General features: G+C 45.0%; 3 protein-coding genes across 14 annotated transcripts; 1 reads left to right on the top strand and 2 right to left on the bottom strand.

Annotated features, from left to right (window-relative positions):
• Nucleotides 1-572: 572 nt before the first annotated feature.
• Nucleotides 573-6297, top strand: LOC101076551 (multidrug and toxin extrusion protein 1-like). 2 transcript variants are annotated; one of them, XM_029848671.1, is made up of 16 exons: nt 573-890; nt 1734-1835; nt 1925-1993; nt 2097-2245; nt 2352-2394; nt 2522-2566; nt 2726-2823; nt 2893-2990; nt 3389-3570; nt 3645-3753; nt 3934-4009; nt 4122-4191; nt 4273-4405; nt 4810-4904; nt 5047-5285; nt 5350-6297. In XM_029848671.1, exons 1-15 carry the CDS (start codon nt 654-656, stop codon nt 5278-5280), a joined length of 1740 nt encoding a protein of 579 aa, XP_029704531.1. In that variant the 5' UTR covers nt 573-653; the 3' UTR covers nt 5281-5285; nt 5350-6297. The 2 variants fall into 2 exon arrangements, with proteins under 2 accessions (XP_029704531.1, XP_003978689.2); XM_003978640.2 differs by having other exon boundaries at nt 576-890; nt 5047-6297.
• Nucleotides 6298-6852: 555 nt separating this feature from the next.
• Nucleotides 6853-15181, bottom strand: LOC101076323 (multidrug and toxin extrusion protein 1-like). 11 transcript variants are annotated; one of them, XM_029848658.1, is made up of 21 exons: nt 14322-15181; nt 14026-14035; nt 13626-13719; nt 13356-13540; nt 12934-13131; nt 11956-12057; nt 11801-11869; nt 11572-11720; nt 11447-11489; nt 11247-11291; nt 10930-11027; nt 10473-10570; nt 10267-10380; nt 9925-9992; nt 9732-9840; nt 9552-9627; nt 9408-9477; nt 9182-9314; nt 8623-8717; nt 8390-8482; nt 6853-8295 (listed from the first exon to the last, which is right to left on the bottom strand). In XM_029848658.1, exons 5-21 carry the CDS (start codon nt 13087-13089, stop codon nt 7963-7965), a joined length of 1851 nt encoding a protein of 616 aa, XP_029704518.1. In that variant the 5' UTR covers nt 13090-13131; nt 13356-13540; nt 13626-13719; nt 14026-14035; nt 14322-15181; the 3' UTR covers nt 6853-7962. The 11 variants fall into 11 exon arrangements, with proteins under 11 accessions (XP_029704518.1, XP_029704516.1, XP_029704515.1 ...); XM_029848656.1 differs by having other exon boundaries at nt 13626-14035; XM_029848655.1 differs by lacking the exon at nt 14026-14035.
• Nucleotides 15182-17045: 1864 nt separating this feature from the next.
• Nucleotides 17046-24052, bottom strand: LOC101065401 (multidrug and toxin extrusion protein 1-like). Its single transcript, XM_029848666.1, has 20 exons — nt 23977-24052; nt 23280-23375; nt 22687-22871; nt 22298-22495; nt 21320-21421; nt 21165-21233; nt 20936-21084; nt 20811-20853; nt 20615-20659; nt 20298-20395; nt 19838-19935; nt 19634-19747; nt 19292-19359; nt 19099-19207; nt 18919-18994; nt 18775-18844; nt 18549-18681; nt 18042-18136; nt 17809-17901; nt 17046-17714 (listed from the first exon to the last, which is right to left on the bottom strand). Exons 4-20 carry the CDS (start codon nt 22451-22453, stop codon nt 17382-17384), a joined length of 1851 nt encoding a protein of 616 aa, XP_029704526.1. The 5' UTR covers nt 22454-22495; nt 22687-22871; nt 23280-23375; nt 23977-24052; the 3' UTR covers nt 17046-17381.
• Nucleotides 24053-25627: the final 1575 nt, after the last annotated feature.

Genomic DNA, 25627 nt, shown 5'->3' with positions numbered 1-25627 from the left:
AATATGGACCTCTGCGTGTTCCAGATTTCCCCTCTATGCCTTTAATAGCATTTAAACAAAAATAAGTCTGTAATTTCAATCACGGTAATAAGCAGTTTTGTTTGGCTTTTCCGTGATTGGCCCCGGGTCCATTCATCCCCCTGAATGGTTTTAATTTAACGGGCTCGGTTGGATTTTGATTACTTGCGGAGAGCCTCCAAACCCCGCTCCCTACCAGGTCGTACACTGTTTGGAAGAATTCCAAAATCTTTTTGTTTGGTTTATGATGAAAACTGTAAATGAATGAACTTCCTTTTGAGTCAGGTGACCTTTGTCATCCACAAAACCCTCACTAACTTTAGTAAACAGTGACCAAAGTTTCAATAAGGCACCAATCTGTTGGCTGGAGCCAGCTTGTTTATATAACCACCTCACCATAAACACTAAACACACACACACACACACACACACACACACACACACACAGAAAAGCATGTCTTTTCCATTTGGACCTTTTGTTGACGAGTTCACGTTGAAACCTGACTTTAATCAACACTGTACACTGTTTAAATCCGTCCCCTCCCAGAGAGTGACGACCTTCCCTTGGTTATTGATTATTAGGAGGGTAACTGGTTATTGATTACGTCCAGCCTTCTTGTCTCTGCCCCAAGGGAATGAAAAGGAGTGAATGTTGGGTCTGGCTTCTGTTTTCTGCCCAACCTCATTCCGATATGAAAGATTCCGCATCAGAAAACTCTGGCAGAGGTGTAAATGAAGAGTCTGAGAGCGATGAATCAGCTCGCAGCGTTGACTCATGCTGCAGATCCTGGCTGCAAAGAAGGCTCAAGCCCGCCGCACCCGAGGATTACAAGAGTGAAACCATTGATTTTTTAAAACTGTCGGGACCCGTGGTAAGATGCTGTTCAGAATGAAGAGCTGCACAGGTTGGGAGCGAAGATTGTAGATTATTACAAGCAGCTAGGATGTGTCCACGAATCATTCCAGTGCTGCTTAACTTGTTGGTTTTAGAACAGGGATTGTCATTTACACTTAAGGGATTATTATATTTGAAAAATACATTTTTAGAACATCCTTCTGGAGAAGCACCAAACCATAATAGCTGTCACATCTAATTGGTTGTATTTTATTTCTCTAGAAATGTACATTAGATATCAGTAATTCAAACTAAATTCCAGGTTGAATTTAGAAGTGTGTTATATTTTCTTTAGGAAGGATAATTAGGATAAAACTATTTAAGGCTATATAAATGCACCTTTCACGTCATAAATTACTGTATTTGGAAAGTTCTGTTCGTACAATGAAATGAAAATGACTCACCAAATAAGTGCATGTGGAAACAAATGCAATATTAGGTAAAAAATGGAAAAACCTACAACGTTTAAATAAATGTAAAATATCCACGCGGTTCAGTAATCATTGCGGGGGGCCTCTGTGTATCACAGCCCCCCGGCCGGCACTATAGAATTCAGAACTCAGCTGAAAACACTGCAGTATCAAACACAAGTGATGTGAATATGCATCAAACCCCTGCGACAGCTTCGACTGCAGGGCGTAAACACACAGGAACACAGAGGAAGACGTGCAGCCTGCCAGAGCACAAATCAACCATTTCCTCCTTCGGGGGCTTTTAAAAGGTTTTATATTTCAGTCAGCTACTGCGTTCAGTGGGGGGCAAATTTCCCTTATGCTAAGCAGCACTTTTCTGTGGTCTCACCAGCATTTTTGTTTCCCAGTTTATGTCCCAGTCCATGAGCTTCCTGATTGGGTTCACCAGTTTGGTGTTTTGCGGACACATGGGTAAAACAGAGCTGGCGGCGGTGGCGTTAGCAATAGCGGTAGGGGTCATTTCCGCTTCCATTCACAATTCTGCTTTGATGCTTTGATGTACTGTGCCACGTTAAAATCACTGACTTATACATTGCAGGTAATAAACGTCACCGGCATTTCAATCGGCTCTGGTTTGGGATCAGCCTGTGACACGCTTATATCTCAGGTGTTTGATTCATCTCCTTCATGCATATTTATGTGTTAAGGTGCATCGTTGTTTATACGTCTCCTCACAGGTGAGCATTTTATCTCCTTCTTTTCTGTTGCAGACGTATGGAAGTGGCAACCTTAAGAATGTAGGAGTCATACTCCAGAGGGCAGTTCTGATCCTGCTTTTAGCCTGTTTCCCCTGCTGGGCGCTGCTCATTAACACTCAGTCCATCCTACTGGCTGTCAGGCAGAGTCCAGAGGTTGCAAGGTGAACCCTTTCTGCATCACAGCCCGTGACATCCGGCGGCTCATTACCCGTCAATCAACCCATTCAGTATTATTTGCAATTCTCCCTTTTATTTGCCAACATAAAGACTCTCCCAGCTGTACGTGAAGATCTTCATGCCCGCCCTGCCTGTGAGTTCAGCCTCCTCTAAAGTTTTGCAGAGTGACATTTCATGTCCTCCGTCCTCGTTCAACGGTGTCTGCGTCACACTGCCGATCTAATTAACCCCCATTCATCGCCCTGTGTCTGCTTCTGCAGGCGGCCTTCATGTACCAGCTGCAGGGGAGGTATCTTCAGAATCAGGTGCATTTAATGACTGCAAAGCCACTGGTGTGAAGCAAAATAATGACTGAAAGTTTTGTTGCTAATGAGATCATTTTGCGTTAGAGAGCAGCGTGCGGCGCGAAAAAGTAAGAGACGTCGGGAGGCAGTGAAATTTTGCCGGCTTGTTTCTGCTCACAGGGTATTATGTGGCCTCAGGTGATATCAGGAGCTGTGGGGAACGTGATAAATGCCATCATTAACTACATCTTCCTCCATCTTCTGGATCTGGGTGTTGCGTGAGTACTATTATGAATAATAAGGTTTCATCATGGCTTTTTGACTGAGCGTTCTTGTTTCCACCGAAGTGGCTCTGCAGGCGCCAACGCCATCGCTCAGTATTCCTTGGCCATATTCTTGTTTGGCTACATCCGCTTCAGAGGATTGCACAAAGCTACCTGGGAGGGTAAATTTAAGCTTAAGCTATTGCTGTAGCAAAAAACACTTTTGCGTGCTTTCACCTCAGCAATCGTTCCCTTCTGTGTCAGTTAGACCTGAAGACTCTAATTTGGTAACATTATCTCACTAACTTGCTAAATTAGGTGCTGTCAGTTCATGCTAACGCAGCTGTGGGGACTTAGCGAATCAAGCTGGTTTGATGGGCCCCTCTGCGCCATTTGCCGTATACCATTAGCAGGCTTTTGGTGAGGGAGGGGTCGCTAATTGCTTTTCAGTTGAGGTGAATCTGTGCATGCAGATGTGACAAAATCAAGGAGAAGAGTTGTGAAGAGGAGGCACATTACTGTGTAATAATCCAATTAAGCTCCAGCTATTCACTCTGACACCTCCTGCCTCCTGCTGAAGGCTGGTCCAGAGAGTGCATGCAGGAGTGGGGCCCTTTCCTCAAGCTGGCCGTCCCCAGCATGCTGATGCACTGCCTGGAGTGGTGGCTCTATGAGATCGCAGGCTTCCTGGCTGGCATCATCAGCGAGGTGGAGCTGGCCGCTCAGTCCGTCATGTATGAGCTGGCCGCGACGGCATACGGGGTAACTCCATCTCCTCGGAGAACCCCGATGGGGGGGCTTACTCTCTGCTGAGCCACTTTCTTCTCGCCCTGCAGATTCCCATAGGCTTCTCTGTTGCTGCAAGCGTACGGGTCGGAAACGCGCTTGGCGCTGGGAACACCGAGCGGGCCAAGCTGTCCAGCAAGGTCTCCCTCATCTTTACACGTATGGACCCAACACTGTCACTCCCCACTCGTTTTGGGGGTCAGACCCTGAGTTTCTGAGGAAAAAGCTAGATTATAACTGCAATATGAATAAAGTTGAATGAAGCGAATTCATTTTTTGTCCCTCTGAATCTTCCAACCACGTTGTAATAACAGTTTCTGTTTCTCACCCTCGGTCCAGTCGCAGCCTCCTGTCTGGTTGCAGTGTGTCTTTTCGCCACTAAAGATGTGATAGGTTACATTTTCACTGCGGACAAGTGAGTTTTGTTGTTTTTAGGTCAACAGCGCTGACACTCACACGATGCGTCGCCTCATTTCGTGTTAACCTCGACAAAACTCACCCTGGAAAGTGATTTTTTTTGCACACAGGGAGATTTTACAGCGGGTGGAAGCTGTCATGAAGATGTACGGTTTAATCCACATTGCAGAGGCCTTTGCGGTCAGTGTCCAGTCACTTATTCCTCCTGCTGAACTTTCTTTTCTTTGTCTAACTTTATTTTTGTTCTAACCCTCCACCCAGGCTGTTACGGGAGGTATTGTCAGGGGGGCCGGGAAGCAAACGGTCGGTGCCGTGTGTAACCTGGTGGGTTTCTATGTTATTGGGCTTCCCATCGGGGCATCTCTAATGTTCCCTGTCAAAATGGGCATCGTAGGTGAGCCACACTGTTCTTTTTCACCCACAACACACTGTAGAGGGGTGGTCACCAAATCCTGCCAGGTTTTCTGTCCCACCAGGTGGACACCTGTTTTCACCTGGGATCCATCCCAGTTTTATTTGTGAAAACAACTGTCGATCTGGTAGGACAGAAAACCCGGCTGGGCCTGATAGGACTGGATTGATGACCTTTGCTGTAGACCTTTGCTATATCAGACTTCTTTCTGACAATAAAGCCAGAAAATTCTGGTTTTATTGAAGTAGAAGAAGCTAATTATTTATGGCCCAGTAATCAAGTCAATGTATATATGCTGACATTTACTGTACAGAACATATACATGGATACGCTCGACCGTCCATTATTTACCCTCAAACTAATGGCTTTTTCATTTCCTGTTGCAGGGCTGTGGATTGGCTTCTTAATTTCTGTCAGTGTGCAAGCTGTGTTTTTCACAGGGTTTTTGTATAAACTAAACTGGAAGAAAATCACAGAAGAGGTGGGAAAACTCAGCAAATGACTGCGTTTGGCTTTAATAAATTAGATAACATTACAGTAACTGTGTTCCAGGGCAGCGATGAAACAACATCGTAGCCAGGCTGGTATTTAAATGGGGCAAAAATGCTCCTTTACCCCCACAGGCACTGGAGAGGGCAGGAGTCCCTACAGCCAGCGAGAATAAGGATGTTAAAAAGAGCAGTGGAACCAGTCCTCCGTGGTCAGTGGAGGGGATGCAGGAAGCAGCGGGCGCAGGTCAGCAGATGTCTTCGGCACTGACGGTCAGGCAGCTGCTGGTGCGACGCGGCCTCTCCCTGGTGCTCATGATCATCGTCCTCGCCACTGCAGTCTCCATCGCTGAGCTGCTCGACGCCTAGGAAACGTAACCCACCACCACACCGTGGGACGACGATGAGCTGAAGTTGATGCTTATGCTGTTTTTACAGCCTTTCAGGAGGATTATTCCCACACTGGAGGCGTCATTTGGAAGGTCTAAGGGAGCGATGGAGGCGCAGCCACTGCTTTTACCACCGCCAAACACCAGGGGGCAGAGGACGACGTTACAACTTTACACTTGTTGCTTTAATTTAGTTGATATGGTTCATTGATCTTATTAATGATGCAACCAACAGGAGCGTGGCTGAAATTCTTATCCACATCTAAAAACCTGCTGCGTGACAACGGCTCCAATTAAGACCCACAACAATCTGTTCTAGTTAAAGCAGCAATGTTAATATTCTGGAATTAGAAATGACAATTAGGAGTTATGTTTAGGTGGCAGCAGGTGTCTGTGGATGTGTGTCGCCTCCATCAAAGATAGAGAAGATGCTTTTTTCCCCCAGCCCTTTGATCTGTTTTGCCAAATTTGACAGTAATGAGTTCTCTGCAGCCCCTTCTGCAGCAATAAGCCGCCTGTGTACTGTGAGAGCTGCTGGCCACCTTCAGTCAGCCTGCCCAAAAATAAAGGCTGCATTTTTGTAATAAGACGCTGAACAAAGCAGGTAAAAACAGGCAGGATTTCCTTAATTTTTTCCGTGACCTCCAAGATGAATTCAGAGGAGACGATAAAAGCTTCCACCAGTGTGCTGTCCACAAACTTTAACATCAACACCTCATTATTTAATATGCAGACGAGGCTTGATTTGTGGTTGCGCCGCTGTCTGAGCTTCAGACTTGCTCATCAGTGAAGACGCTGCCACGGGCTCCTCAGGGAGACTGTAATCTGGGCCCGTTTCCCTCCGGAGGCTGCAATCAGTGACACGCTGTGGCATCATTAACAGGAAGCTTTTACATCAGAGCCGACCGACTGACGAACCTGTGACCTAGGAGGCAGCAGCTGAAGGAAGAATGTGGCTCCTACACTGCAGTTAACATCTTATTGTGCGGAACACGACATGAACAGTAACACTGGCTCTCCAAAGGTTGGACTAATGCATAGTTCGCTTTTTTTCATCTTCTTTTTCCCTTTTGTGGCCACAGAGAGGGTACACACACACACACACACACACACACACACACAGACAAAGGCAGGCCCTGGATGGGTCGCCAGGACATCCCAGAGCCCCATGTAGCATTTGTGGTTCAGTGCCTTGCTCAACGGTACTTCAGCAGTTCTCTGAAGGTGCTCTGGCACTGTCAATGTTAATGACGAATATTCAGACATATATACATCTCATTGATCACAGCTACATTAAACCATAAAATGTTTCTGAAGTTTCTCATCACATTAAAGGGCAAATCAGGTCCTGTTATACTGCAGCCCGTCACCAGGGGGTCGCTGGAACTCTTAGATTAGATTATGCTATGTCAGTGACATAACAGCTCCATAATATGACATAATGTCATTCATTTAAAACACAATCGGCCAGTGATTACCATGCTACATAACATGTACTCCAGACTAAAGTGGGTGTTATGTAACAAAACCAGCCGTAGCCTCTTGTCTCGAATAAAAGAGAACAATCACATCAATCACTTACGTATGACATCATTTTTACATATGAATTTAAGGAGTCATTTTGTCATTGAACATCTAATTCCACGCTGAAGAATTCCTGTATGTATGTAAACGACCATGAATAAATTGCTGCCTCAGATCAGTTATGAAATACCACTTTTAGTAGCCTTTAAAGATGAAACCTTATGAGAGGTGTAATCACCGTCCATACGATGTCCCTGACAGGGTGATGGATGAAGCCTAATCAGGCACACTCTGGAAATGACAACAGAAAACCTGTTGATTGTGACTGAAGCAATTATGAACATTGGCAAAAATGAAAATGAGTTCTAGAATTTTGCCCCGTTGATGAGCTTGAGCTCCTGCATTATAATGATTATGGTCTTGTGTTCAAACTGATCCAGCAGGAATGAGAAGATGCTGGAGAAAATGATGCAGCTTCCACCTTTTAACTTTACAATAAAAGCATCTGGAAATCAAACAAGCCTTTTCAGAATAAAAGATCTGTGGCAATTATTTACATTACTGCAGTGCTTCTTATGCCACCTGACAAACTGTAACTGTAAATAATCGAAATAAACAGTTTTAACTGTAAATAATACATTTGACACCCTTCAGGTGCATTATCTATGAATTAACATCAGCATCAATTCATTTAGCTTTAATTGATTGATCTATTTTTTATATTTTTTTAAACATTTTTTTAAGATTGAGTCCATTACACAAGACATTTTCCGGTAATGCAGCTCTTATTTTAACTCCACGTCTCCACTTCTGCTGGACCTTCTGAGTGTTGTAGACCAGAGACACTGGACAACCAAACCAGGGACAGATATCATATGTCCAAAATGGAGGTGGTAATACCAGACATTGTCTCAACGTTAATTAGCACAAGTGTTTCTTCTTTTAAAATATCTTATTTTTGTTTAATTACTACACATACCACTACTGTTATATTGGAAGTGATAGCTATATGATCCGTGGTTTCCACCTATGGACCGAGACCAGGTCAGATGACACCCGGGAACATGACTGTTGTCGACCACTAGATGGCAACATTTACCCATCGGCGTTGGGGGAGTCAGAGCGACGTCCCACACACTCAGTGGTGTAGAGGCAGAGTTTTATTCTCAGACATGGTACCGTTGGCCAGTAACAGGATAGGGGGCTCAGGTACGGGGAACGCAACATGAAGAGCGACTCCCAGAACCAAAATGAGAACTACAACCAAGACAGCCAGCCCCCGTCGCAACAGCAGCTGAGGGACAGAGAGCGGCGCGTTGGGTCGGCTGCCGGTGTTGCTCTGCTCGGCGTCTCCGTCAGGCGGGCCTGCGTCTGCGTTGTTGCCTTCATCCTCCTGGTAAACTTTCAGCTCCTGGGTGCTGACCAGAGTGTATCCCTCAGCTTTAGGAACTCCCACACTGTCACAGTCGGCCTTCACAATACAAGGGTACAAAAGTTAAACCCTCAATGACTCAACAATGACACAATTATAACGAACCAATCGGTTGTTTTCTGCATGTGCGTACTGTGTTTTGGCAGTCAGAGTCAGGCACCACCCCGTCACCCTGAGCTACACTCACAGGAGCCCCCTCGGCTGGAACTCCAGCTCGCTTCTGAGCCTAAAAATGCAGCACAAGAAAAATGATGCTTTTAAATTCTGGTGTGTTTTTGTAGTTTGTTCCAGTTAACCAGTAGGACTAATTAACCCAAGTAGATCATATTTTTCAGTGATGCTGATGCTCGATGATAAAAATATTACCTTCTTGGTGATTTTCTTCCAGTCGATTTTGAAGAACAAACCAAGAAAGAAGAGCGACTCCAGCAATATTCCAGTCCAGACACCCGCCCACAGACCTGACAGGAGACAGAAAAACTCCCTAAATGAAGGACAGCTCATGCTGGGGAGAGGAGCACTGAAGAGTTAAACACATTTTATTCTATCTTTATGTGGAACAGGTGATAAATTACTGTGCAATGTATCTTTATAGCATAGTAATTACAACATAAAAGCTAGAAACACATCAAACATCTTAACATCTGGAGTCACTGTGCATGCGTGTGCATGTGTGTCAGCAGGATGCATGCCCAGAGTCTCCATGCTCTCTGGACTGAGGACTCTCTTTTCTTCCATTCCTTGCATTTATTGGGGTGGTACCATCCACACAAGATATTTAAGGTAGGTGGCACTAGCTCACGCGGATGGATACGTTCACCAGCCCTTTAGGATCGGCGTAAAGAGGCCGATGCTTCTGAGGGCTGCAGAGAGTCGTGCATCAATAGTGAGACATCCAGCGATAGATTATGAAAGAAAACTTTACCGAATAAACTCAGCTGTGCAACAAACATCAGAGATGCTCCCACTGCCAGACCGATGACGTAGTAACAGATCATGTTGGCGAAGGCAACAATTGCCTGCAGTCCTGATCCCAGACAGATCCCTGTGGAGGCAAGCTGCAGGAATACACAATCAGACCATGTGGAATCAGAGAAAAAAGCAAAGTTTGGTTCATAAAATGGCCACATAAAATAATTTGCTCCACTTACCAGGAGTGCTTCAAAGAACCCAGCAAAGATGTTGAGAGTGAGGATCTGCGAGACAGTCGCCACAATATTTCTGCAGTGGAGAAGCATCATCATTCAGTTGCTTGAGAATGATGGAGGAGTGATATGTGGTTGTTGGAAACTCACTGGTCAGAGGTGAATATGTATCCGACGTACGGCTTGATTACAGCGATGATGATGCCCTGAACCACAGCAATCGTTCCTTTAGATAAAACCCAGTTGTGTTACTACGTTTGACACTGAACTACTCTGGATTTACAACTAAGATGCTGCTTCTACTTCTAATAATAATAATAACAAGAGTACCTGCGGAAAGCAGAGCCACTTTTCCACTGACTACAGCTCTCTCAGTGTCACCGGCCCCCAGCGCATTCCCCACACGTACACAAGCAGCTGCACTGGTGGCTGCCGGAACCTGCAGGGACCCAGCAGCAGAGACACATGTGTAGTAGCATTAAATGTTAGCATTTAAAAAATAATGATCATGAATGATTCATACCATTGATGTTAGAAGTGTTATTTGATACAGCACATGTTGAGCTGCAAGAACAGCTTCTCCAAACACTCCTGGTAAAACAAAGGTCAGAGTTCAGGCCTGTTTTAGGCTTTCACAGCTCCTTCACAAATTAAAGACCACAGGGTTAATGCTGTGTCTTTTATATCACCCAAATATCTTGAATTTAGCATAATAGGATAAAAATTGTATGAATTTATGTAATGTTTAGCATAACTAATTACATTGGATGCCAGCAATAACTTCAATTAAAACAGCGACACTGAAACAAAACTACAGGAAATGATTCGTATTTTTCAATGATTGTGAGAAACAAAGAGCACTAACCAGCCAAGACAGATACAATCTCATACATCCACCAGTCAAAGCACACCACGAGTGCACAGGGAACCGCCAGCTTCATGTAGGCCCCCCACTCTTGGAGACACTCCATGGACCAGCCTGAGGAGTTTGATTTAGATCAACGTACAGTCGGCTCTGGATGCCCACCCTCAATAGTTCACATTCTTTTGCTGTTGCTGCCTCTAACTCACCGTCCCACGTCTCCACATGGAGCTTTTTCCATCTTATGAAGCCAAACAACAGCAGACAGGAGACGATATCAGAGAGGCTGTTTGTGATCGCGGAACCTCTGCAGACACACACGCCTCGTTACAATAAATGAGAATCCATGTTGCTCTGAAGATCGGCTGCATTAGGAAGTACGTCAGCACTGATGAATGTAAATGAAGCGGTGCTCTGAGTGCTCTGGGGGGAGCAGATCAGACCACAAAATAAACATCTCATTTCATAAAACAGCTCATCTTAAAATCTAAAATGACATCTCTTGAATATTTCACCATTACAAAAAAAAACTTTTCAAACTGCATACAGCAATCAAGATTTGAGACGTGGAATGGAGGCTAGCAGAGTTTTCTTTTTCTTTCTTCCTAAGGATTAGATGTTATATATTTGTCTGTGATTAAATACACAATGTGAGAACACACTTACGTGCCGCCCAACTGGAGGCTGTAGATTAAAACGTAGTTTGATATCACGTTAAATACATTTGTGGCCATGGAGCAGAACATCTGAGGCAAAGTGATCCCCTGGCAGACAGACAGAAATAGAAGTTAGTCAGAGCCCCACTATCATTTACTTTCATTTCTAAATACACTAACATGCTAATGTGCATCTTTATTCATACGCACTGGACATCGAACAGCTAATGTGGACACTTTGGCTACAGTAAAAAAAAAATCCCTTTCAGTGAATCACTGGTCAACAGAGCTGATATTCCAGGCAGGTGAAGCTCTCTGTTCCCTTACTTGGTTTTGCAGGTAGGAAGACTGCAATTCACGCAGCAGCACTGCCTGTGTAATAAGCAGAATCAGTGATCACCTTTTTTTTTTTTAACTCCGATTGTGTCATTCATTTATTGATTACTTTGGAGATGTGAATATTTGACATTTGCTTTCTTATGGCACCAATTACTGGCGCATTAATACAGAGCAAACATTGACCTCACCGGAATAGCTGGTAGATACGCAACCACGTAAACGTTGGCAATTCTGGTGGGTTTTCAAACAGAGAAAATTCAAATGTCACAAACGCTTGAAGCAACAATAAATTAAGTGTTTCATGTCAATTTACCTCACTAACTTCTCATCCTGGTGCAACAGGAGCATTATGTTGGAAATGTTGAGGAGAACAGCCCAACAGAGAAAACAAAACAGGAACAGGATCAGCGAGCTCCTCTGGACGATGACTCCAACACGTTTCATGTTCTGACCTCCAAACGTCTGTCAATAGTGAGTGATAGCAACAGGAACTGAGTCAAACTCATTACAGAAGTTCAATGGGTTAAATGGGTTCAACTCACCTGGGAAATGAAGGTGTCGCACGCCCTTACAAGTCCAAAGCCCATCGCAACTGTGGTAACAATAATGGCCTGGAAGTAAATCAGGTGACAACAGGTAACTTTTGCTGTTTGATTCTCCTCAGATAAATTTACAGAAAGGTAAAGAATATCAGCACTGCGAAGAAAAGAGCAAAGCCACCCAGCTGAGCACTTCCAATGTGACCACAGAACACGCTGGTCACAAACTTTATGGAGATTTCCAGAAGCCGAGATATCGCCTGTAACAAGAAGAAGATATCAGAAGGTTCCTGACTGTCATTGATAAAGGCATCGGTCAGGTTTGGTTTTAAAGTACCGTCCATCTCACTTTCTCCGTCGGTCAGCATTTAGTCCCAGCTGACGTTTTCACAATCATAGCATTATATATATCATATTATATATAATGATATGATAAAAGCAATAATGATGACAGAAGGAATAGCTGTATAATATAGGATAACAAGTGGATAACTACGGAAGCGTATTGCTACCACACATACAAAAAAGTCAATGCTCAGTATTATGTTAGAATGAGAAACTTTCACATAATTTTAAGATGTTGCTAAATCATAATGTTCTTTTTTCCAAAGCAAAAAAGACATGAAACTGAAAGCATAAGGGAAGAATTATGGCTTCATTGATCACTTCTCACCCTCTATTTGAGTAATCAAGATTGTACTCAAAACATAACTAGTCCAAACTTAATAAAAAAAACTGGTAGTTAGTAGTTGTCTAGGCAACCAGCACTGTTGCCGTTTTACCGTAATACCAGAATTATCGGCGCATCCCAAAACAACGAGCGGCTGATTTGGCCAGAAAATGCGCCTCACTTGATAGCGGTAGAAAACCATTTCACATCTAACTTGTTTAATGGGGGATAAAACGTTATTACGTGAAAACATAGCTCATTCCGAGATTACGTAATCGCTTCTAGTTATAACATGATACTGAGCAAAGCACTTCTTGTATGGTTGGCAGCAATACGCTTCTGTAGTTTCTGCCTGTTATCATATATTAGACAGCGATTATTCCTGTAATCATTATTGCTACTGCCATTCTATATACTAGCGCTTCCGTAGACAACAGGTTCCCCAGCAGTGTCGTCCTGGACTCACCATTGGTCCTGTGAGCTTCATGGTGTGGTACAACTCCTCTCTGTACATGGGGGGCAGCCACCGACAGAGAAGTTTGGACCTGGTTGCATCTCCATCGTCTTGTTCACTGTTGTCCTTCTTAGCATCGCTTTCCCCAGCAGCAGACCCCGAATCCATCACTAGATCTGCAGGATCCTGGCAACTAAAATGATTTAAGTTCTAAAGTAATACAGAGAAAGTGAGAGATGGAGAGAGGGATGGAGAAGAGAGGTGGAGAGAGGGATGGAGAGAGGGGTGGAGAAGAGAGGGATGGGAGAGGTGGAGAGAGGGGGAGGAAATCGGATTAGTGGTCAGGGAAAGTGGAGAAAATGTGGAGTGACAGAGGGACAGTTAAAACAAACAGTTCGATCAAGCACTTTGAGTGATTCCAGACGAATTTGAACCTCTTTTCCTTGTTTACGTCACTTATCGCGATGTTTTGGCCCTTCCGAGACTTCGAGGTTTGTCCAAAAAAAGCTTTATTGACACCTGTGAAACAAACACTGGGCGCTCACTCCACAGCGGTGAGTCCCAATGTGTGAGCTGCCGCCCTGGTGGACGGTGTTGGTACTGCCGGTCGGCGCTGAGACTATATAAAAATAAACAAATGTGGTAGGAATCGAAATAATTTGATAAACTTATTTGAATGCTTTTTAATAGATACATTTACGTACATTTACGTCAATCTGGCATTCATCAACATTTTAGTAGCTCAGATCTGTTCGTAGCTACTATCAAATTCTGCACATGATTTCGACCGTGTCGCACCTGTGTAAATGTACCAACACACATAAAAAGCGCTGGTCACTATTGTAAATTACAACTTAAATTCATATTTCACTCTGTTATGTAAATTGTAAGCACATGCCTTTCAAAAAATGTGATATAGGCATAGGCTAAACATGAAAAGCCATTAGAAATATATGCAAAAACTATAGGAAATATATGCAAAGGCACGGGTCCTCCCCGGGACAAGTCACCAGTTCTTTGTAGGGTCCTAGTTGAGCATTTCTTGGTCTGGTACATTGCTCAAGGGCACCTTGACAGTGCTCTGCAGGTGTTTTAGAAACTTACCCCACTTCCCCTAAACACACTCATACACACACAAACACACACACACACACACACACACACACACACACACACACGAGTTAAAGGCCCTGCACTAAACTTTTCCCAATTGTCAGACTTGGAAACGGACTTTACACTCAACACACTAAAAAAAAAAAACAATTTGGTGACTTAAGCAATAAAACTAACAGTAAAAAACTGTTCTGTGCACAACACAAAAAGATTAAAAGCTGCAACATGAGTGATAACAGGAAATATGTTAGCTTAAATCATTTCATTTAACATTAGACAACACTCACCTTCACGTCACCTTCAGGTTACACATTCCAGCTAAAGAGTTTTTGTGTTTGGTGGGACAGAGGAGCTGATTGTCTGAGTGAGTCCTGCTACTTCCAGTTTATCATTTCAGCTCTGCACATTGCAACACCGTGAACTTTAACCTCTACCAACTGTGGCAGTACATGATAATGCTCACTGTGTATGTGGTGGGAGGTAAAAGCAGCTTTGGACAAAATATTAACACTATGAATAGATTCAATTTTCTTCTTTTAACTAGTTAAATATGAGCAAAAGCATAGCATTATTCTATTCTATTAAAGCTGCATATGATAAAATATATTGTTTAAAAACACTGCATATATTTGTAGTTATTGTTACTTACAATCCAAACACCACAGTGAGACCAAATACATTTGATACATTATTTTACATATGTCATGAATGAAGGAAGTAGCTTTAATATCAAGCACGTGTCGTTTAAATTACAAACCAGATCTGAGAACTGATCCCAAGAGCTGCAGCTCAGTGGTTTAACAGCAGGAGCAACATGGAATAACTGACTGGTCCGATGAGGAGAATTCCTGCTGTCTGCTGGCTTTTCACTGCGAGGAGCTTTGTAATTCAGTGTAAATATAAATGTTTTAAATATTCAGGGGCTCAGAAATGAACAAATAAACCTGACAGAACCAGTCAAAGCTCCAGTATTTTATCAAATAGACATGTTGCGATATGAAACCATGAGATTAAGGGCCCCTCTCTTGGGTGAAGAGAGGGGGGGACCTGTCAACTGATCACCACCTGGTGGTGAGTTGGCGCCGATGGTGGGGAAGGATGCCGGACAGACCCGGCCGACCCAAACATATTGTGAGGGTCTGCTGGGAACACCTGGCAGCCTGTCGTGGCGGCAATGCCCAAACTCGCTGGTGGACACCAGCGTTGAGGGATGCCGTCAGGCTGAAGAAGGAGTCGTATCGAGCCTTACTGGCCTGTGGGACTCCTGAGGCAGCAGATAGGTACCGGCAGGCCAAGCGGAGTACAGCTACGGCTGTTGCCGAGGCAAAGACCCGGGCATGGGAAGAGTTCGGTGAGGCCATGGAGAACGACTTTCGGACGGCTTCGAAAAGGTTCTGGACCACCATCCGGCGTCTGAGGAAGGGGAAGCAGTGCACTGTCAACACTGTGTATAGTGGCGATGGTGTGCTGCTGACCTCAACTCGGGATGTTGTGGATCGGTGGAAGGAATACTTCGAGGACCTCCTCAATCCCACCAACACGCCTTCCAGTGAGGAAGCAGGGCCTGGGGACCTGGGGACAGGCTCTCATGTCTCCGGGGCTGAAGTTGCCGAGGTAGTCAAAAAACTCCTCGGTGGCAAGCCCCCGTGGCGGATGAGATCCGCCTGGAGTTCCTTAAGGCTCTGCATGTTGTAGGGCTGTCGTGGTTGACTCGACTCTGCAACATCGCGTGGACATCGGGGGCGGTGCCGCTGGATTAGCAGACCGGGGTGGTAGTCCCTCTATTTAAGAAGGGGGACCGGAGGGTGTGTTCCAACTATAGGGGGACCACACTCCTCAGCCTCCCTGGTAAGGTCTATTCAGGGGTACTGGAGAGGAGGGTCCGCTGGAAAATCGAACTTTGGATTCAGGAGGAACAATGAGGTTTTTGTCCTGGATGTGGAACGGTGGACCAGCTCTACACCCTCAGCAGGGTCTTCGAGGGTGCATGGGAGTTTGCCCAACCAGTCAACATGTGTTTTGTGGACTTGGAGAAGGCATACGACTGTGTCCCTCGGGGGGTCCTGTGGGGGGTTCTCCGAGAGTATGGGGTGTCGAGCCCCCTGATACGGGCCGTCCGCTCCCTGTATGATCGGTGTCAGAGTTTGGTCCACATTGCTGACAGGAAGTCGAACTCGTTGCCGGTGAGGGTTGGTCTCCGCCAGTGCTGCCCTTTGTCACCGATTCTGTTCGTGACTTTTATGGACAGAATTTCTAGGTGCAGTCATGGTGTTGAGGGGGTCCGGTTTGGTGACCTCAGGATCGGGTCTCTGCTCTTTGCAGATGATGTGGTCCTGTTGGCGTCATCGGCCCGTGACCTCCAACGATCACTGGATCGGTTCGCCGCCGCGTGTGAAGCGGCTGGGATGAAAATCAGCACCTCCAAAATCGGGGCCATGGTTCTCAACCGGAAAAGGTGGCGTGCCTTCTCCAGGTCAAGGAGGAGATCCTGCCCCAAGTGGAGGAGTTCAAGTACCTCGGGGTCTTGTTCACGAGTGAGGGAAGAATGGAGCGGGAGATCGACAGGCGGATCGGTGCTGCAGTAATGCGGACTCTGCACCGGTCCGTAGTGGTGAAGAGAGAGCTGAGTTAAAAGGTGAAGCTCTCGATTTACCGGTCGATCTTCGTTCCTACCCTCACCTATGGTCATGAGCTTTGTGTCATGACGGAAAGAACAAGATCACGGGTACAAGCGGCCGAAATCAGCTCCCTCCGTAGGGTGGCTGGGCTCTCCCTTAGAGATAGGGTGAGAAGCTCTGCCATCCGGGAGGAGCTCGGAGTAGAGCCGCTGCTCCTCCGCGTTGAGAGGAGCCAGATGAGGTGGCTTGGGCATCTAGTTAGGATGCCCCCTGGACGCCTCCCTGGTGAGGTGTTCAGGGCATGTCCCTCCGGTAGGAGGCCCCCGGCAAGACCCAGACCAGTCGAGAGACATAGTCTCTCGACTGGTCTGGGAAAGTCTGGGGATCCCCCCCGGACGAGCTGGAGCAAGTAGCTGGGGAGAGGGAAGTCTGGGCTTCTCTTCTTAGGCTGCTGCCCCCGCGACCCGACCACGGATAAGAGGTAGAGGATGGATGGATGGATGGAGCTTAAGGGCATTGATAACTTTGAAGAAAATTCCGGAAACACCTGTAAAATGGCAATAAAATGTGAATTTTCCCAAACACAGCCATAAATGTTTAACGTCCATCAAATAAAAATGTTCTTTGAGTGTGGAAAAGTTTTTTTGGTTTTGCTTTTGGTTTTTAGAAACAAGTGTCTTTCAGCCAAAGCTCTGCTGACCTTGTGGGTCAGAGCGACGTCCCACACACTCAGTGGTGTAGAGGCAGAGTTTTATTCTCAGACATGGTACCGTTGGCCAGTAACAGGATAGGGGGCTCAGGTACGGGGAACGCAACATGAAGAGCGACTCCCAGAACCAAAATGAGAACTACAACCAAGACAGCCAGCCCCCGTCGCAACAGCAGCTGAGGGACAGAGAGCGGCGCGTTGGGTCGGCTGCCGGTGTTGCTCTGCTCGGCGTCTCCGTCAGGCGGGCCTGCGTCTGCGTTGTTGCCTTCATCCTCCTGGTAAACTTTCAGCTCCTGGGTGCTGACCAGAGTGTATCCCTCAGCTTTAGGAACTCCCACACTGTCACAGTCGGCCTTCACAATACAAGGGTACAAAAGTTAAACCCTCAATGACTCAACAATGACACAATTATAACAAACCAATCGGATGTTTTCTGCATGTGCGTACTGTGTTTTGGCAGTCAGAGTCAGGCACCACCCCGTCACCCTGAGCTACACTCACAGGAGCCCCCTCGGCTGGAACTCCAGCTCGCTTCTGAGCCTAAAAACGCAGCACAAGAAAAATGATGCTTTTAAATTCTACTGTGTTTTTGTAGTTTGTTCCAGTTAACCAGTAGGACTAATTAACCCAAGTAGATCATATTTTTCAGTGATGCTGATGCTCGATGATAAAAATATTACCTTCTTGGTGATTTTCTTCCAGTCGATTTTGTAGAACAAACCAAGAAAGAAGAGCGACTCCAGCAATATTCCAGTCCAGACACCCGCCAAAAGACCTGACAGGAGACACAGAAACACCCTAAATGAAGGACAGCTCATGCTGGGGAGACGATAAATTACTGTGCAATGTATCTTTATAGCATAGTAATTACAAGGTAAAAGCTAGAAACACGTCAAACATCTTAACATCTGGAGTCACTGTGCATGCGTGTGCATGTGTGTCATGTGTGCATGCCCAGAGTCTCCATGCTCTCTGGACTGAGGGCTCTCTTTTCTTCCATTCCTTGCATTTATTGGGGTGGTACCATCCACAAAAGATATTTAAGGTAGGTGGCACTAGCTCATGCGGATGGATACGTTCACCAGCCCTTTAGGATCGGCGTAAAGAGGCCGATGCTTCTGAGGGCTGCAGAGAGTCGTGCATCAATAGTGAGACATCCAGCGATAGATTATGAAAGAAAACTTTACCGAATAAACTCAGCTGTGCAACAAACATCAGAGATGCTCCCACTGCCAGACCGATGACGTAGTAACAGATCATGTTGGCGAAGGCAACTATTGCCTGCAGTCCTGATCCCAGACAGATCCCTGTGGAGACAAGCTGCAGGAATACACAATCAGACCATGTGGAATCAGAGAAAAAAGCAAAGTTTGGTTCATAAAATGGCCAAATAAAATAATTTGCTCCACTTACCAGGAGTTCTTCAAAGAACGCAGCAAAGATGTTGAGAGTGAGGATCTGCGAGACAGTCGCCACAATATTTCTGCAGTGGAGAAGCATCATCATTCAGTTGCTTGAGAAAGATGGAGGAGTGATATGTGGTTGTTGGAAACTCACTGGTCAGAGGTGAATATGTATCCGACGTACGGCTTGATTACAGCGATGATGATGCCCTGAACCACAGCAACCGTTCCTTTAGATAAAACCCAGTTGTGTTACTACGTTTGACACTGAACTACTCTGGATTTACAAATAAGATGCTGCTTCTACTTCTAATAATAATAATAACAAGAGTACCGGCAGAAAGCAGAGCCACTTTTCCACTGACTACAGCTCTCTCAGTGTCACCGGCCCCCAGCGCATTCCCCACACGTACACAAGCAGCTGCACTGATGGCTATCGAAACCTGCAGGGACCCAGCAGCAGAGACACATCTGTAGTAGCATTAAATGTTAGCATTCGACAAATAATGATCATGAATGATTCATACCATTGATTTTACAAGTGTTATTTGATACAGCACATGTTGAGCTGCAAGAACAGCTTCTCCAAACACTCCTGGTAAAACAAAGGTCAGAGTTCAGGCCTGTTTTAGGCTTTCACAGCTCCTTCACAAATTAAAGACCACAGGGTTAATGCTGTGTCTTTTATATCACCCAAATATCTGGAATTTAGCAAAATAGGATAAAAATTGTATGCATTTATGTAATGTTTAGCACAACTAATTACATTGGATGCCAGCAATAACTTCAATTAAAACAGCGACACTGAAACAAAACTACAGGAAATGATTCGTATTTTTCAATGATTATGAGAAACAAAGAGCACTAACCAGCCAAGACGGATACAATCTCAAATATCCACCAGTCAAAGCACATCACAAGTGCACAGGGAACCGCCAGCTTCATGTAGGCCCCCCACTCTTGGAGACACTCCATGGACCAGCCTGAGGAGTTTGATTTAGATCAACGTAGTCGGCTCTGGATGCCCACCCTCAATAGTTCACATTCTTTTGCTGTTGCTGCCTCTAACTCACCGTCCCACGTCTCCACATGGAGCTTTTTCCATCTTATGAAGCCAAACAACAGCAGACAGGAGACGATATCAGAGAGGCTGTTTGTGATCGCGGAACCTCTGCAGACACACACGCCTCGTTACAATAAATGAGAATCCATGTTGCTCTGAAGATCGGCTGCATTAGGAAGTACGTCAGCACTGATGAATTTAAATGAAGCGGTGCTCTGAGTGCTCTGGGGGGAGCAGATCAGACCACAAAATAAACATCTCATTTCATAAAACAGCTCATCTTAAAATCTAAAATGACATCTCTTGAATATTTCACATCCATTACAAAAAAACCCTTTTCAAACTGCATACAGCAATCAAGATTTGAGACGTGGAATGGAGGCTAGCAGAGTTTTCTTTTTCTTTCTTCCTAAGGATTAGATGTTATATATTCGTCTGTGATTAAATACACAATGTGAGAACACACTTACGTGCCGCCCAACTGGAGGCTGTAGATTAAAACGTAGTTTGATATCACATTAAATACATTTGTGGCCATGGAGCAGAACATCTGAGGCAAAGTGATCCCCTGGCAGACAGACAGAAATAGAAGTTAGTCAGAGCCCCACTATCATTTACGTTCATTTCTAAATACACTAACATGCTAATGTGCATCTTTATTCATACGCACTGGACATAGAACAGCTAATGTGGACACTTTGGGTACTGCAAAAAAAAAATCCCTTTCAGTGAATCACTGGTCAACAGAGCTGATATTCCAGGCAGGTGAAGCTCTCTGTTCCCTTACTTGGTTTTGCAGGTAGGAAGACTGCAATTCACGCAGCAGCACTGCCTGTGTAATAAGCAGAATCAGTTATCACCTTTTTTTTAACTCCGATTGTGTCATTCATTTATTGATTATTTTGGATATGTGAATATTTGACATTTGCTTTCTTATGGCACCAATTACTGGCACATTAATACAGAGCAAACATTGACCTCACCGGAATAGCTGGTAGATACGCAACCACGTAAACGTTGGCAATTCTGGTGGGTTTTCAAACAGAGAACATTCAAATGTCAGAAATGGTTGAAGCAACAATAAATTAAGTGTTTCATGTCAATTTACCTCACTAACTTCTCATCCTGGTGCAACAGGAGCATTATGTTGGAAAAGTTGAGGAGAACAGCCCAACAGAGAAAACAAAACAGGAACAGGATCAGCGAGCTCCTCTGGACGATGACTCCAACACGTTTCATGTTCTGACCTCCAAACGTCTGTCAATAGTGAGTGATAGCAACAGGAACTGAGTCAAACTCATTACAGAAGTTCAATGGGTTAAATGGGTTCAACTCACCTGGGAAATGAAGGTGTCGCACGCCCTTACAAGTCCAAAGCCCATCGAAACTGTGGTAACATTAATGGCCTGGAAGTAAATCAGGTGACAACAGGTAACTTTTGCTGTTTGATTCTCCTCAGATAAATTTACAGAAAGGTAAAGAATATCAGTACTGCGAAGGCCAGAGTAAAGCCACCCAGCTGAGCACTTCCAATGTGACCACAGAACACGCTGGTCACAAACTTTATGGAGATTTCCAGAAGCCGAGATATCGCCTGTAACAAGAAGAAGATATCAGAAGGTTCCTGACTGTCATTGATAAAGGCATCGGTCAGGTTTGGTTTTAAAGTACCGTCCATCTTACTTTCTCCGTCGGTCAGCATTTAGTCCCACCTGACGTTTTCACAATCATAGTATTATATATATCGCATTATATATAATGATATGATAAAAGCAATAATGACAAAAGAAGGAATAGCTGTATAATATAGGACAACAAGTGGATAACTACAGAAGCGTATTACTACCACACATACAAAAACGTCAATGCTCAGTATTATGTTAGAACGAGAAACTTTCACATAATTTTAAGATGTTGTTAAATCATAACGTTCTTTTTTCCAAAGCAAAAAAGACATGAAACTGAAAGCATAAGGGAAGAATTATGGCTTCATTGATCACTTCTCACCCTCTATTTGAGTAATCAAGGTTGTACTCAAAACATAATTAGCCCAAACTTAATCAGAGAAACTGGTAGTTAGTAGTTGTCTAGGCAACCAGCACTGTTGCCGTTTTACCGTAATACCAGAATTATCGGCGCATCCCAAAACACCGAGCGGCTGATTTGGCCAGAATATGCGCCTCACTTGATAGCGGTAGAAAACCATTTCACATCTAACTTGTTTAATGGAGGATAAAACGTTATTACGTGAAAACATAGCTCATTCCGAGATAACGTAATCGTTTCTAGTTATAACATGATACTGAGCAAAGCACTTCTTGTATGGTTGGCAGCAATACGCTTCTGTAGTTTCTGCCTGTTATCATATATTAGACAGCGATTATTCCTGTAATCATTATTGCTACTGCCATTCTATATACTAGCGCTTCCGTAGACAACAGGTTCTCCAGCAGTGTTGTCCTGGACTCACCATTGGTCCTGTGAGCTTCATGGTTTGGTACAACTCCTCTCTGTACATGGGGGGCAGCCACCGACAGAGAAGTTTGGACCTGGTTGCATCTCCATCGTCTTGTTCACTGTTGTCCTTCTTAGCATCGCTTTCCCCAGCAGCAGACCCCGAATCCATCACTAGATCTGCAGGATCCTGGCAACTAAAATGATTTAAGTTCTAAAGTAATACAGAGAAAGTGAGAGAGAGATGGAGAGAGGGGTGGAGAAGAGAGGGATGGGAGAGGTGGAGAGAGGGGGAGGAAATCGGATTAGTGGTCAGGGAAAGTGGAGAAAATGTGGAGTGACAGAGGGACAGTTAAAACAAACAGTTCGATCAAGCACTCTGAGTGATTCCAAACGAATTTGAACCTCTTTTCCTTGTTTACGTCACTTATCGCGATCTTTTGGCCCCTCCGAGAGTTCGAGGTTTGTCCAAAAAAAGCTTTATTGACACCTGTGAAACAAACACTGGGCACTCACTCCACAGCGGTGAGTCCCAATGTGTGAGCCGCCGCCCTGGTGGACGGTGGTGGTACTGCCGGTCGGCGCTGAGACTACCGGTATATTAAATAAACAAATGTGGTAGGAATCGAAATAATTTGATAAACTTATTTGAATGCTTTTTAATAGATAAAAACGCATTTTCAAGTAAAAATACAAACCAATTGAGTGTTCTTCTGCTTTCATCTAAACTCAATACGATGAGGGTCACCTCATTTTTTGAACCCTCACATAAGTATTGGAATGTAACTCATATCTCATTATCAATGGGGGATCATAACTGAGGGACTATTTCATCTTGTTTTGTGCCCTGCAAGATGCTGTGGTGGCTGCCAAGAGTTGATATAGTTGCACAATACAATAGGTTTCAAATTATAAAGGGTTGCTTTAAGATCAGAGCACTGATCACTGGGTCTCATTCATCAAATTTGGGCATTTGTTTAAACTGTTTGTAGACGTACATTTACGTCAATCTGGCATTCATCAACATTTTAATAGCTCAGATCTGTTCGTAGCTACTATCAAATTCTGCACATGATTTCGACCGTGTGTAGCACCTGTGTAAATGTACCAACACACATAAAAAGCGCTGGTCACCATTGTAAATTACAACTTAAATTCATATTGCGCTCTGTTATGTAAATTGTAAGCACATGCCTTTCAAAAAATGTGATATAGGCATAGGCTAAACATGAAAAGCCATTAGAAATATATGCAAAAAATATAGGAAATATATGCAAAGGCACAGGTCCTCCCCGGAACAAGTCACCAGTTCTTTGTAGGGTCCTAGTTGAGCATTTCTTGGTCTGGTACATTGCTCAAGGGCACCTTGACAGTGCTCTGCAGGTGTTTTAGAAACTTAGCCAACTTCCTCTAAACACACTCATACACGCACACACACACACACAAACACACACACACACACACAAACACACACAAGTTAAAGGCCCTGCACTAAACTTTTCCCAGTTGTCAGACTTGGAAACGGACTTTACACTCAACACACTAAAAAAAAAAACAATTTGGTGACTTCAGCAATAACACTAACAGTCAAAAACTGTTCTGTGCACAACACAAAAAGATTAAAAGCTGCAACATGAGTGATAACAGGAAATATGTTAGCTTAAATCATTTCATTTAACATTAGACAACACTCACCTTCACGTCACCTTCAGGTTACACATTCCAGATAAAGAGTTTCTGTGTTTGGTGGGACAGAGGAGCTGATTGTCTAAATGAGTCCTGCTACTTCCAGTTTATCATTTCAGCTCTGCACATTGCAACACCGTGAACTTTAACCTCTACAAACTGTGGCAGTACATGATAATGCTCACTGTGTATGTGGTGGGAGGTAAAAGCAGCTTTGGACTAAATATTAACACTATAAATAGATTAAATTTTCTTCCTTTAATTAATTAAATATGAGCAAAAGCATAGCATTAGTTTATTCTATTAAAGCTACATATGATAAAATATATTGTTTAAAAACACTGCATATATTTGTAGTTATTGTTACTTACAATCCAAACACCACAGTGAGACCAATTACATTTGATACATTATTTTACATATGTCATGTATGAAGGAAGTAGGTCCCCCCCTCTCTTCGGTGAAGAGAGGGGGGGGACCTGTCAACTGATCACCACCTGGTGGTGAGTTGGCGCCGATGGTGGGGAAGGATGCCGGACAGACCCGGCCGACCCAAACATATTGTGAGGGTCTGCTGGGAACACCTGGCAGCCTGTCGTGGCGGCCATGCCCAAACCCGCTGGTGGACACCAGCGGAGAGGGATGCCGTCAGGCTGAAGAAGGAGTCGTATCGGGCCTTACTGGCCTGTGGGACTCCTGAGGCAGCAGATAGGTACCGGCAGGCCAAGCGGAGTACAGCTACGGCTGTTGCCGAGGCAAAGACCCGGGCATGGGAAGAGTTCGGTGAGGCCATGGAGAACGACTTTCGGACGGCTTCGAAAAGGTTCTGGACCACCATCCGGCGTCTGAGGAAGGGGAAGCAGTGCACTGTCAACACTGTGTATAGTGGTGATGGTGTGCTGCTGAACTCAAATCGGGATGTTGAGGATTGGTGGAAGGAATACTTTGAGGACCTCCTCAATCCCACCAACAAGCCTTCCAGTGAGGAAGCAGGGCCTGGGGACCTGGGGACAGGCTCTCATATCTCCGGGGCTGAAGTTGCCGAGGTAGTCAAAAAACTCCTCGGTGGCAAGGCCCCGGTGGTGGATGAGATCCGCCTGGAGTTCCTTAAGGCTCTGCATGTTGTAGGGCTGCCGTGGTTGACTCGACTCTGCAACATCGCGTGGACATCGGGGGCGGCGCCGCTGGATTAGCAGACCGGGGTGGTAGTCCCTCTATTTAAGAAGGGGGACCGGAGGGTGTGTTCCAACTATAGGGGGACCACACTCCTCAGCCTCCCTGGTAAGGTCTATTCAGGGGTACTGGAGAGGAGGGTCCGCTGGATAGTCGAACCTTGGATTCAGGAGGAGCAATGTGGTTTTCGTCCTGGACGTGGAACGGTGGACCAGCTCTACACCCTCAGCAGGGTCTTCGAGGGTGCATGGGAGTTTGCCCAACCAGTCAACATGTGTTTTGTGGACTTGGAGAAGGCATTCGACCGTGTCCCTCGGGGGGTCCTGTGGGGGGTTCTCCGAGAGTATGAGGTGTCGGGCCCCCTGATACGGGCCGTCCGCTCCCTGTACGATCGGTGTCAGAGTTTGGTCCACATTGCTGACAGGAAGTCGAACTCGTTGCCGGTGAGGGTTGGTCTCCGCCAGTGCTGCCCTTTGTCACCGATTCT

This window comes from Takifugu rubripes, chromosome 15 (assembly GCF_901000725.2).
Source record: "Takifugu rubripes chromosome 15, fTakRub1.2, whole genome shotgun sequence".
NCBI classification, from domain to species: domain Eukaryota; kingdom Metazoa; phylum Chordata; class Actinopteri; order Tetraodontiformes; family Tetraodontidae; genus Takifugu; species Takifugu rubripes.
Note: the sequence above shows the minus strand (reverse complement) of the source record. Positions and strands in the feature narration are given on the sequence as shown.

What these genes read in the sequence shown, in the direction of transcription:
- LOC101076323 (XM_029848656.1), bottom strand. Translation starts at nt 13,089, where the DNA reads ATGGATTCGGGGTCTGCTGCTGGGGAAAGCGATGCTAAGAAGGACAAC. An exon ending in TGAAGCTCACAGGACCAATG is followed by an intron (nt 12,058 to 12,933) that starts GTGAGTCCAGGA and finishes TTCTTGTTACAG; the next exon opens with GCGATATCTCGGCTTCTGGA. An exon ending in GGTTCTTTGAAGCACTCCTG is followed by an intron (nt 9,315 to 9,407) that starts GTAAGTGGAGCA and finishes GTATTCCTGCAG; the next exon opens with CTTGCCTCCACAGGGATCTG.
- LOC101065401 (XM_029848666.1), bottom strand. Translation starts at nt 22,453, where the DNA reads ATGGATTCGGGGTCTGCTGCTGGGGAAAGCGATGCTAAGAAGGACAAC. An exon ending in CAGGATGAGAAGTTAGTGAG is followed by an intron (nt 20,854 to 20,935) that starts GTAAATTGACAT and finishes AAAACCCACCAG; the next exon opens with AATTGCCAACGTTTACGTGG. An exon ending in TAACACTTGTAAAATCAATG is followed by an intron (nt 19,208 to 19,291) that starts GTATGAATCATT and finishes GGGTCCCTGCAG; the next exon opens with GTTTCGATAGCCATCAGTGC.
- LOC101076551 (XM_029848671.1), top strand. Translation starts at nt 654, where the DNA reads ATGAAAAGGAGTGAATGTTGGGTCTGGCTTCTGTTTTCTGCCCAACCT. An exon ending in TGGCCGCGACGGCATACGGG is followed by an intron (nt 3,571 to 3,644) that starts GTAACTCCATCT and finishes CTCGCCCTGCAG; the next exon opens with ATTCCCATAGGCTTCTCTGT. An exon ending in TGTCAAAATGGGCATCGTAG is followed by an intron (nt 4,406 to 4,809) that starts GTGAGCCACACT and finishes TTCCTGTTGCAG; the next exon opens with GGCTGTGGATTGGCTTCTTA.